The sequence below is a fragment of the Netta rufina genome (genome assembly GCF_964035555.1).
Source record: "Netta rufina genome assembly, chromosome: 1".
In the NCBI taxonomy this organism is placed as follows: domain Eukaryota; kingdom Metazoa; phylum Chordata; class Aves; order Anseriformes; family Anatidae; genus Netta; species Netta rufina.
In genome coordinates this window covers 56,057,783-56,071,287 of record NC_140123.1, presented here as the reverse complement: position 1 = coordinate 56,071,287, position 13,505 = coordinate 56,057,783, and the positions used below count along the sequence as shown (strand labels likewise).

General features: G+C 38.4%; 1 protein-coding gene across 1 annotated transcript in view; it reads right to left on the bottom strand.

The window, feature by feature from the left end:
• Positions 1 to 13,505, bottom strand: part of PCCA (propionyl-CoA carboxylase subunit alpha) — a 282,975-nt gene that overhangs the window by 228,298 nt on the left and 41,172 nt on the right. The window contains exons 5-6 of the mRNA XM_084306585.1: positions 12,434 to 12,547; positions 10,877 to 10,930 (exon numbers count right to left, since the gene is read on the bottom strand). Coding sequence (XP_084162711.1) covers positions 10,877 to 10,930; positions 12,434 to 12,547 — 168 coding nt within the window. The remainder of the gene's footprint in view (positions 1 to 10,876; positions 10,931 to 12,433; positions 12,548 to 13,505) is intronic.

Below are 13,505 nucleotides of genomic sequence, written 5' to 3'. Positions count from 1 at the left end.
CCCAAGTCCCAGAAAGCAAACAGTTCACCTGCCTTCAAGACAGGTACACAGAACTATATACAGAAGGCAATGCCTCAGTGTACAACTTAACTGTACTTAGGTGGCAAGGACAACAGCACACACAGTACTCACCATTTGCTTCATCAGCCATCAGGAGAGGACCTATTCTGGAGATAATGTAGTCTTCCCATCAACAGATCTACAAGAAATCTTAACTAGTTTGTTGTTTTGAATGAAAGCACTCTTCATCCCTTCCATATGTGATCCAGTCAGAAGCACAGCCCAACACTAAGATACAAGGCTGCCAATATTTTATGACAATTGCCAATATTTTATGACTATTTTATGACAATATGAAAAAAATGAAACAGTTCTAAGTTTGAAGCATAAAATACTTGTGCAAGCTCTACTCAGGCATATTCTTGATTGTGTTTCTGCTGGTCTCAGCATCTCTTTCCCATGCCTAGCTGTGAGTATCTCCAGGTTTCTGACTACAGAACAGGGAAGTCTCTTAACCACATGGAAAAACATCTGACAAGTTTATCTGGAAAGAGTACAGGATTCCCCAGTTTGACTATAAGTCAAAATGGGAAAAGTATCTTTCCAGCAACATCTATAGGTATGCTATCAACTGTTAGCTCATAAACTATTAGCTCTTGGCTAGTCACAATGACTGGATCAACTGAGGTTCTGAATTACCACTTCAGATTCCTTCTGTCCATTAATACAGTGGTAAAGGCATCACTCTTCCCAGCCTGTTTTGCAAGTTAAGAATGGGAATTCCAAATTTGACTGAGGCCGCTATGAAATATTTCTAGCGTGTGAAAAATATTCAAATGATTCTGTTTTCTACAAACATTCTCATTTAAATATATTTACCTAACGTTCAGATAGGCTAATAAAAGGGTTCCCAAGTGCTCACACAATGAACTGGCAGGTTTTATTCACAAGAACGTTCTGGAATATCTTTTGCTGTTTTTCCCCCATTCTAAATGTTTAATGCATTCCCCATCCCCAAACTGTATAATAAGCAGCTTGAATATAAACAGCGTTCACAATACCTTAGAAAGAGAGTGGGAAAGAGTAAGCACCAGCACTCTCTTGCTGGAGTTCTGAAGAACACGTCAGTATGATCCTAACAGGCATCTGGAATAAAAATGCTTAGTTGTCTGCCTACATATGTAAATTCAGCAATATCTATCCTGTTGGACAGAAAATATATGCAGGACTCTCTACAAAGGAAAGCAGAATTTCACAGTATAAGTTTCCACACAGTGCTCTGTAAACAGTCAGAGCAGCTTGGAAAATAGCAAGAATATCATTCCATCAAGAATACATTTAGATAATTATATGGTTTTATTACCAAACTAAGCTGCTGCCACATGAAAGCACCCATTTCTCTGCCTCCCTTCCACCCCTCTCCCCCCCCCCCCCAAAAAAAAGCTATCAACCTTTGTTTTGCATCTCAATAGCCAAACACAATGCTACTGCATCCCAACATATATATTTGCTATTATAGGTATTAACCACACTCATCTTCAAACCAAGACAAGACAGTATCTGACAAAGCACAGGAAAGAAAAAAGGGCTACAGCAAATATTTACAGGGATCCCTATCATCATAACCTGATAGCAGGAAACTGTACAGCCTATAAGATCATTTGTTCCTAGGTCTCCCCAAGTAACAATCACTTTCCTGTGCCACCTCTGAATGATTAAGTAACCTGGTTGGGATGTCTATCTAATGCACCACATTCCTATACTAAGAGAATGCTTGCCAAGAGAGAAGAATTTTGAAGAGAATAACTGTAAGACTGTAAAGGTAGTTACAAAGAAAAAGGGGGTTGATGGTAGAGCCTACCTGTAGTAACCTTCTAGACATTATCTTTGCATTTTCCTGCTGTGCCATGCATTACTAATCAGTGACCTACTGGAAACTTCAGCACCCATTGAAAAGCCTGGCAGGGTATTTGGCTTTCAATTCTTCTACTCAGTTTATTCCCAATACAAGTATATTCATCAGGCTTAGAAACAACTCTTGAACAAGGGCAGCCACTCAGCAATGAAATGTAAATTACTGACATGTGCTAAAACCTGGACTTGCCACTGCTAATGAGCACATTAAAGGAAAAAGCTCACTAGATATTACTGCAACCTTTTCACTTAACCCTGTGTGTACTGAAAGCCGTAATTTAGCAACAATTAAAGAACTTACCTCAAAACAGTAAGATGTTTTTCAGCAAGCGCATGTGTCCTACACAAGTCTGATGTAAAAATCAAGATGGACGAATATGCAAAAATGCCTAATCAGAAACGTGTACAATCTAAGTTTATTTTTAATCTAAGTTTCATTAAGCTGTTCAAGAGATAATATAAAAAGAAATAAATGTATATGCCTACTTACATACATAAATCACAACCAAGTTTACAAAAAACTACTGGTGTCAAACCTCAGGGTATCAAATAAAATGATTTTCTGCCAGAAAGCTCTAAGGTTAGGAATTCAACTTGGAACAACTTTTCCTTTCCTAATGATAGCATGTTTGCCCTGATAACCAGGTGACTTACTCCAGGACTTAGCCATCCAGCCAATTCCTTACCCATATAGCAGTCCATCCATCAAATCCACATCTCCGATTTAGAGACAAGGTTATCATGGGGGACAGCATCAAACACTTTGCATAAATCCAGGCAGATGTCGTCAGTTGCTCTTCCCCTATATACCAACACTGGAACCCCACTGTAGAAGGCCACCAGATTCGTCAGGTACAATCTGCCCTTAGTGAAGCCATGCTGGCTGTCACCAGTCACGTCCTTATTTTCCATGTGCCTTAGTAGATTTTCCGGGACAATCTGCTCCATAATGTTGCTGAGCACAGAGATGGGTCAGACCGGCCTGTAGTTCCCCAGGTCTTCCTTTTCCCCCCCCCTTTTTAAAATGGGGGTCATGTTTCCCCTCTTCCAGTCACTGGGAATGTCACTGGACTGCCACAACTCAAATATCATGGACAGTGGCTTCGCAACTAGGTCTGCCAGTTCCCTCAGGACCCTCAAATGCATCTCATCAGGTCCCATGGACTTGTGCACCTCAATGTTCAATAGCTGTTCTCAAACCTGATCTTCTCCCTGCAGTGAGAAGTTCTTCATTCTCCCAGTCCCTTTGCTTTCTGGGGCTTCGGCTATGTGGCTAGAGCTCCTGCTGGTGAAGACTGAGGCAAATAAAGTCATTGAGCACCTCAGCCTTCTCCATACTCTGGGTGACAGGAGTAATATTTATACCCTGGGATTAACAATGCATTCCAGAAACCTCCTGAATCACCTATGCCTTGCTTTGCTTTCTGCCCAACAGATATTGGGTTGGCTGAAATCCCCCATGAGGGCCAGGGCTTGTGAACATGAGGCTGCTTCTGTCTACAGAAGGCCTCATCTGCTTGGTCTTCCTGATCAGGTGGCCTGTAGCAGGCTCCCAATATAGTATCACCTGTCCCTGCCCTACTGAATGGCTAAGTTAAAGTGAAATGTTAACCAGTTCTAATGATGTGAGACCTTATTCAACGTTTACATGCCTATATAAAGCTTGTTCTTCATACTTTACAGCTTCCACTGTTGCTGTGACTGGTGGACCCACACAACAATAAAAAATAAAACTGAAGTTATCTCATGTTGCAATGCACCTTCAGCAGGTTGGGTTATTTTGTTGTGGTAGAAGCAATTCAGGATATTTGAAAGCTTTCCATAATAAAATGCAAATGCAATGTAATGTAAGGGCAACATAAATACTCTACAAGTGTTGTATAAAAACCTGTGAAAACAATCAGGACAGATGCAACAATCCAAAAGGAAGCAAACAGCAGCATAAAATAAACTCTAACTTCATAAAATTGAGATTAAGTTCTAATATTCAATATGAATGTAAGTACTAACTTCAAGAAAATATTTCCTAAAATAAGATCACAGTCAAAGCACATACTATGGAGTAAAGCACCCCAAAAATTTTGTCTACTCCAGAATAATAGGCCATCTTCAGAAGCATGTTTTCATTTAACATCTTTTTCAGCAGCTGATACAGAAATCACTCAAACACCTTAAAAAAAATGGTTGCCAGTCGTGATCAACCCTCGTGAAGCTCACTCCTGGTTGTATGTCAGAATTTAATCTAAAATACTGTCAGGCAGCAAGAGATATTACTCCCCTAAAACTCCAAAACCACAAGACCCAACTAAAAGAGGGTATAAATTAGGGACGAAGACTCCGCAGAAAAAAGCCACTAATGCAGAGGAAAAAAGCAAATACACAGCATCGCTTACTGCAGTGTACAGGTGTCTTCAAGCTAAAACATACTTCTACAAACAAAACGAGTTTTTTTTTCCCCCTGTGACTCCAAATATAGCTTTAGCACAGAAGACATTTTGTATGTCTCCTCTCACGTAAGACACCACTACTGACAACAATATGTATATGAAAATACAGCATGGTGCCCATGTGGCAAACACCCTTCTTGGCTCGTGAAGAGTAATTTCTTTAGACAGATTTTAGCCCATAACTTGCTGTAATTGGTTTTCAACTACGGAAGAGAACAGCAGTCAGAAGTGGGAGATGGAAAATGGTTCTATTTATCACACACATTATTGCTTCACTATAATACTTCAACTCCATAGTAATACCAAAAAGTCAGCAATAGAATTAATTTTCCTGATATGCATATTCTAGTAATTATATATAATATATGTAATAATCTATACGTATATATAAGTACATAAAAACCTTAAGGATTTTGTCTGTAACACAAGACTACTGAATATAGGTCATCCATTGTCAAAGTATAAATTAGCTCTTAAAAATGCAGGCAGAAAACAGAACTGGTTATTAATAAGACAGCATCAGTTTGGCTGAACTCTGAGCTGATGCTTCATCTGCTTAGAATTACCTTACCACAAAAGGTAAGGTATCTGCTTACCTTGTCACAAAAGTAAAGTAAAATCCATGAGACAACAGTTCTTATTTCAAAAGACGTATCAACCCTTAACTGTTGAAGTCTAATCCAACTCCACTAGTAGCAACTGGACATCTAACACTAATTTAGAAACAGAGCAGACCCACATGACATTTTCAAGGTTACCATACTAATTTACATCAATGATACTAGAATAGGACAAATTAACAAATCATATTACATCAAAATGGATGGAGCTTGTGACAACCAGACAAGCTTGTCTGCATCGTTACAAATCAATAGCAGAAAAAGGCAGGAAGTGGAAACAAACAATATTGCCTATATAAAAGGAAAATTACATAGCATTATGTTATTACAACAAAGAAAAAATAGACATACAGTTGCTAATAACCACAAAGGTGGAAAAAGGGCAAGAACATTCTATTCTCACTAGAACTGATAACCACAAATCAAGAAATAATGGATTTATTTTTTTTATTCTATTTTCTTATAGTTCAGATAGCTCTTTTCATTGGTCCCAGTGCCAGGACAGCAGTCAATGGGCACAAACTGGAACACAGGAGGTTCCCTCTAAACATCACGAAGCATTTTCATTACTTTCCAGATGACAGAGCACTGGCAGAGCTTGCCCAGAGAGGCTGTGGAGGTTCTCTCCTAGAAATCTTCAAAAGTCACCTGGACAGCCTGCTCTAGGATGCCTGACTTGAGCAGAAGTTTGGACCAGATAAACTCCAGAGGTCCTTTCCAACTTCAACCATCCCATAATTCTGTGATTTTTCTAGCTCACGTGCACTAGCAGAGGGCTAATAATGTCTGACAAACACTGCAGGTGATCTAATACCTGTACTACTTGTCCCTCCTGTGGATTTCACACAACCTGATCCTATAGATAATTAGATTATTTCTACAAAAAAGTTTAATTGGGATTAAATGCAATTATATTAAATAATATTCGGAAGCATTCCGTCCCAGAACAGTAAGAAGTCTCCCATCAACATCACAGTCTCAGAGGCAGAACCTTTTTAGGGGCACCTACATCACCTGTTCACCTAGGTAAGAACATTGCCCACTGTTTAACACCCAGCAGAAGCATGGTCTGCAGTCTCCATCAGAGCACCTTAAGCCACCACAGACTGCTTGAGCAGCAACACTATACTTTGCATGGCAGGACAGAATAGGAAACCCTCATCAACAGCTCTGTCCGCCCTGCTATTTGATGTAATCTCTGCCATAAGCAGAGAATTCCTGATACCAAACTTCCAAATCTTCGCCCCCACCCCACCCATCACCTTTCAAGTCCGAAAGAATAAATACCAACCACTTACTTGACTGGCTTCCTATTTGGCAACCCATGTGGGAACAGCAAATGAATGACACCAAACACTACCCAAAAAATGTAATGCCTTGAATCAAAGGAATTTCAAATTTTACTTAGAAATAATGAAGTCATACACAACAACTGTAAGGAAACACTACTGCCACTAACATTGCATTTTAAAAGGTGACAATCCCATAATTAGCTCTGTGTAGGGCTATGGATCCACCTAAACAAAGTTTCTTACAGGTCAGACATGCATCCCCTTACAGAAAGGGATATACTTAGTTCTTTGTTTTACCTTTTCCATCTCAAGCATACAGCCATTTACAAACATGTGATTAACCACTTCTATGTGTATTGTTTGCCCATTTATTTCAGACAACATTTTTTTTGTTGTTGTTTTAATTCCACCAAGAATGTTAATCTAGCTTCAAAGGTAAAGAAAAATAGCACTGGCTGCTTTGTTCTCCCCTTAGTTCTCCCCAACAGTAGTTGCTAAAAAGACACAAAAGACTTGTAGAAAGAGGTTTCACTAGGTACTCCAAAAAGATCCATATCTTATCCCAAAATTGAATCCTTCTGTCCCACCATGTGTATGGCTACTACTGCAGAGGAGGGTATTTTGGCAGAGCATGGGGACTAGATTTTTTTTGCTTGAAGAAACAATGTCAAGACAGCATTGTCAAGGCTGCATTCAAAAGAAGAATACTCCAGATTAAAGGTTAAACTTATAACCTTAATTCTTACCATTTATAGACCTATTTTATGCACAAATTCCATGGGCTTTGAGGGAAAATATATCACAATGCACCACCCATGGAAGTAGGAATTTTATCATATACATGCCTACAAGTGACCAAAATACACTGAAGATGTAAACCCTACAAACTGGTATTTTTTCATGCTATACTTTGTAAGTAAGTAGTGTTAATCTTGTTCTTCTTTTTTTTTTTTCCTACCCTTCTTCCCCTGAATAACTTCAGAAGGGACTTCTGTGGCAGAGGGGGAAGAAGTTCATTTGTGTTTTTCTTTTATCTAAAGAGTGAAAACTGATCCCATTACGAGTAACTGAAGTACAGAGTCACCATGCATCAAGGTTTGGGCTTCTGGCCATTGCCATAAAGCAAGAACATACATAACTTCAGCTACAGGAATAAGACTTCTCCTTGTTACTAACTACACCACAGGAAGGAGTGCTCAAACTGAAAGAATGACTGGGGCAACCCAGTCTCAAATTCACTTTCTGTCACACTCTTCTCCCCTATTTCCTTCTTTATCCAGGAAGAAAATTAAGAAGAAAAAAAAAGTCACTGAGACCATGGGCCAATCTCAAAGCATTTGACACGCATGTGAAGAGGCTTGACTCATCACTCCCACCCCCCACTGTAACAGATGCTCTGTAGATTTGCAAGGAAAAAGAAAATGGCAATTTCAGAAGAGTATCTTCCAACAACAGGCCAACCAAAAGGCTCGTCTTTAGTCTCAAGGCTTTCCCCTTGCCAAATTTCAAAGGCCTACTGCAGACAATAGCACTGTTAGAGCTTCTCAGAGAGGGTCTGCATCAATTCTGTGTAATGGGATACGTTAAGCAAGCTAACGTAAATACAGAGGTCACTAGCAAATTTTTTTAATAACGTGAAGAAACAAACTGTTCTTGCACCTTAAGATTTAGGTTAATATTGAACACTATGTGCTTACTCCACAAAGGGAAAAAAAACTGCTTACATACAGATATATTGGCACACAAACTACAAGCAACAACTTATGCACTGGTCTTCACAACCCTAATGTATATAGATTCTTCTTCTAGAGCACTGCAAGAGCTCCAAGTTGGACAGCTCAAATTTCTGAATTAAAATGATAAGTTAAGGTTCAAAGAAACTACATTCACTTGCCCAGAACCACAATTTATTCTTCTACATAACTAGTGCACCTCAAATACCAGCCTTAAAAGTTTTTCAAGAAATTTTGTTCTAAAATCTCTATCTTCCAAGAAAACAACCTTCAGTTTGACAAACTCATTAACTGACTTCCTTGATATAAATGCAGTGGGGATCCCTTTTCTTTAAGCTATCAAAAGCAACCAGAGCAGATACACCTGGAAAGGTGGTTGAATGCCCCAGCTTTTCATATTGGATCACTATGAATAACATGCCAGATCACCTTTTAGAAGATTTGTTCTGGAGCCAACAAATCATTTACCTGAAATCCCAAACATGTTTGTGCTGTCCTCCATTCTAAAAAGAGGAATCCCAATACCCTTCTCTCACTAAGGGTAGAGAGAAGAAAAATAAAGAACGGTAATTTTTTAGTACTCTAAATATATTGAATTCTTTACAGGGACTGTCTAAAGCTGTCCACTTACTCCATGGATCATTTAGATAATAATGAACAAAAAGACATGCCTTTGTTCAAATCATGCACAGTAGGATCACATGTGAACTGACCCTCTGTGTGTTAATTGAAGACAAAGCTTTGCTTTGAGCTCATTACCACTCTTACAGACAAAATGGTAAGTTTAAAACATTTAGTGTACTTGTGTTTCCAAATCTAGGTAGTCTTGCTTTAAAAACAAGATAGGCACCAAGAAATAAATCTAGATTTCACAAGTATATCAGTACTTTCAGCAACTCAAAAAAAAAAAAAATAGTATATGTGCAAAGAAAGGAGTGCGGAGAAAGATGAAAACAGAACAAAAGCACATCCTTGCCAGCTTCATAACAGTTTTGTAACATTTATTACAGGCTTTAATAAAGAAGAGAAGCAGCAGGCAAGCTTTCCTCCTAAATACATTAATCAGGTTGTCTGGAAAAAAGAAAAGTAGTAGTCCTCAGTGATAAGAAGACATCATTTCACCAATTCTCACTAGGGTTTCGATATTCTAGATCCTCTGACATGAACGGACGCATGATTATGACTTAATTGAGACTTTTGAGAAAGCAAAGCAGAACTTGTTTTTACTATATTTTTAGGGAACAGAACACACCAGGTTTGTGAAATTCAATTAAAAGCTACTTTAAGGCGGTAGCACCAACCCAAATTGAACACGTTTCTAGTGACCACGTTATTTCAGGAATTCACTATTAAAGCATTTGAGTGAAAAGATGAGAAGGAAGGGGGAGGGGATCTCCAGGAATGTTTGTTCTTCCTTCATTTCTACTTAATCCCGCCAAAAAAAATTGTTCCAGATTGTCATGTCATCAATATTGTAATTTACATCACCAAATAATAACCAGATTACTAGGACGCATGCCCAGTTTGGAGTAAGAACTATCAAATTTCAAAGTTTGGCAGCAAAATATACCACATAATAGCATGATCAAGTACTTCCGTTTCATTCATTATTTTTTTTACAGGAACTGCCAACTAAAGCCAGTTATTGTGCTGGTGCAATCCAGCAGGAACATAATTTGTTATAAATTAAACCAGGAATCTTCCCTCTAAGAAGAGGCTCTGATACAGGAAGCAGAACAGAAAAAGCCTCTAAACTACATAAAAATAACATGCAAGAGATTACCCTAGATTTGGTAAAACCCAGCGAGTGCCAACTGTTTAGAATTCCTTTCAACTTTAACAGAATACCACCACCACTCAGCAACCAGCAGGACACGTTCAGTATCACACAGAACTTGCATTTGTTTTTATCTGGTGGCTTTTAAGAAGCATGGCAGCTAAGAAGCATAAAAATCAGAGTTCATTCCCAAATATTTTCCTTGGTGAGTGGGTGGTATTATCACCAAAGAACTAACTGAATTGTAACAGTCTATACTACAATTAGAACTTGAGCCAAAAGGGACATAAAGGAAGATGCAGAAACAAGAGCTATTCTATTAATGTTAAAAACAGAAGAGATTTTACAGAAGCACATTCCTCATCTGTTTCTACACTGAACCAAAAAAAAAAAAAAAAAGGTATAAATGACTCTTGAAAACAGTAACAAATTTCTCTTACTGCCTGTAAAAAAAATAACAAATTAAAATTTTTCCAGCATTTCATGAGCGACAGGGTTCAGAGGAAGTCAGTAAAAAAAAAAAAAAAAAAAGCCACGTATCAGTTTCTGTGATACACAAAAACCCCACAGAAGTAAGGAGATTGCAAAAGAAGAATTTTTTATAGATTCAGATGCGAAGTGAAAACACCACCCTCAACTCACTTTTGGTCCTTTCAGGGGATGCAGTTCTACAATACATGACTTCCAGCACAGAAGCCAGTTTTTAAACAGCTTTCTATTTCTATGCTGAAAGTGCAGTTCGGCACCTTTTCAGGGCTGCTGATACAGCTGTTCACCAGCTGTGCTATGAGTCACCAAAATGATCATTTAAAAAACAGATACTTTCAACTTAGATCATTTCAGTGACCCAGTTTTACAGAGCAGCCACAAACAGTACAAGCACAAGCAAGAAAGCTGAGAAGTTCCTATGTCCTTAGTATCACTCTTACAAAGAAGCACCTCCCCTTTTCCCAAAAGAAAATAGACTGCAACTACACCCTTAAAATATCCTTGAAATCTGCCCTGAATTGGTGTATTGATTCCTCAGATGGCTTGAAATGAATATATACCACCTAGTGCATACTTTGCAGCCAAGCAAACGAAAACAACTTACCAAACGTCTAGCAAATTCTTTATTTTCTGAAAGAAATCCGTATCCTGGGTGTACCTGTAAAAATAAAACAAAGAAGTTTAAGTTGATTGACTTCTGGAACCAGACACCAAATTTGCTAACACATTTTAGATACCAGGGAAGGTGAAACAGACCAGTAAGCATTTAAATTAGTTGAATAACTTAAGAAGCTGTCATAACACATTGATTTAGCTGTCTTAAGTAAAGCTGTAAAAATTTACTGGTTGAACTTAATTTTCTGAAACAAGTATTGCTTACTTGACTACAGAGACAGATGCTGTTTGCAGAGACTGACGTGCTCACTTTGTTCTTTTGCTCTTTTTAAGTCCATTTTGCCACATTTACATCAGTGCAGACTTCTACCTCTATACTCATCCACACTCTTCTCAATAACCACTGTGAAGCACTCTTCACCCCAAAATACATTTTAGCTCTGTTCACAACAGCACTCCTAAGGTCCACAGTCATGAGCCTCCTACCTCTAGCGACCCTTGCTGGAGAACAGCATTTACTGTCTCATTAGTATAAGTGATGCATCCTTATGTGCCCAGTTTGCTATTCACGCCCCAGTATAAACCCTGTATAATTACTTGATGTGAGTGTGGTGGAAAAGTTTTCTTTCTGCAACTCGTAAGATTCTTCATCTGATATACTTCAAGAGACAAAGTACAAGCCATTTTACCACCCTCTTTTAAAGAGTGTAAACAACTGCAATCTACTTTCAGAAACTCTGAGGGAAGGAAATAGGAGTCATTTTCTTTATAAGGAAGTTTTGGATCCCTAAAAGCACCATATCAAACATCTCCTTTGAAAGGAATTACCCTGAAATGGTTTGGATCAGGATTGTAATTAGTGTTGCTCAAATACATCCATCAAATTTTACTTTAAAAATGCTGTCTACAGTAGCTCTGAATAACACATTTGTTTCATTGTCAGAACAAAGAACATTGGACATGTGAACATGACTACACATTAGTTTTTCCAACTGATCCCTGGTAAGCTTTGAATCCCTGGCTAGTTTGGAAGGAGAAAGGCAGAATAGCTCACATGTATAAATAAGGGCTGAAGTGCATTTTGTAAACATCCTAAAACAAGCAATTACAGAATGCAGCATCTTGTAAGTACCACGTGTATACAAGTCAAAAACTGATTCAAACCAAGTTTAAGAAGGAGCCTTTTTTTGGACACACTTGTAAAACATTCAAAAAGCCATTATGGCATATAAAGGGTTAGCGCTCAAAACTAATTGGGATTTTTTTTTTTCCCCTAGCAAATTTGGAAATGAACTGAAGCTGCTCCCTGGTGTGAAAGCTGAATCCAGCAGCCACCTGCAGGATCAGCGACCAGTGCTGCCAGATGCTACAAAGCCTTTGATTTCCAGTAGCGATTTCGGACACATTTAACTCATGTGACATGAACTAACTGGAATAGCATATTCAATCACTTCCCCCCCACACACCTTTAAAAAAAATACAAACTCTGGCTTTTCTGCTTTCTATATATGAAACAGCTGCAGCAGATAGACTCATTCAGACTCACAGCTTGGGCCCTGGTTTTCTTAATGACTTCCATGATGGCATCCATGTTGAGGTAGCTTTTGCTGGTGGGAGCTGGGCCAACACAGACAGCTTCGTCCGCCATTTTCACGTGAACCTGAGGAGGGAATATTCTGCATTAACAGATGCTCCCAGCAAAAATAATTACCATCATCCTGAAATATGCACACAAATCTGATTGTTTCAAGGGTGATTTACATACCGTAACCACTCTAAAACACACGCTGAAATTGCCAACATCGACGTACAGGAACTCACACAATAACATTAGATCTCATTTAACTCCGACCTTAAGTCGCTGTCAAATGTTTTATTCCAATATATTATTTTGAATTTGGTCAAATAAAATCACGACAAATACAATTTCAGCTTCCTATACTGATCATCTATATGTAAATTCAGTCTAAAAAGTACTTTGTTACATGTAACCAGGGTAGTCTAATATCTTAATACTTAATAACAAACATTCATGACCAGTTCTAAGCAGGCTCCCCAGGAAGTTGGGGATAATTAGAGTGAATTGAATGAAGGGATGCAGTGAGTGTCCCTGCACAGCATCAGGTCAGCACCATGCACAAATTAAAGCCTATGACTAAAGAGTTCAATATCACTACACGTGAACCAGAAAATCTTGAGAATTATTTAAGCAGGCTCATGTTTGATTCCTGATCCATTGTATCCTCATTTATATGCATTTGTCAAACATTTTTTTAGACAGTTCTAAACTACACAAGAGCGATAAATATTTTTACCAGGAATAATAAAACAGCTAGGTTTGAAGAAAATGAGAACTCATTCACGCACTCAGGGAATACAAGTTACAAAACTTCAGTTAGGTTGCTCTTCAACATGTTTTCGGAGTTCAGAATTCTTTTACCTATACGTTTCCAAACAAATCAAGATACACACGGACCCACAAAACAAAAAGCAGTTTCCCATTTTGCTTTCCTTTTGTAAGCTCCCTTCCAGCACGTATTTAAGGAAGCCTGCCATTGTTTAAACTGTGTAAGATTTGTAGTAACTATGCGTTAATAAGGCTTGTCACTATACAGCTT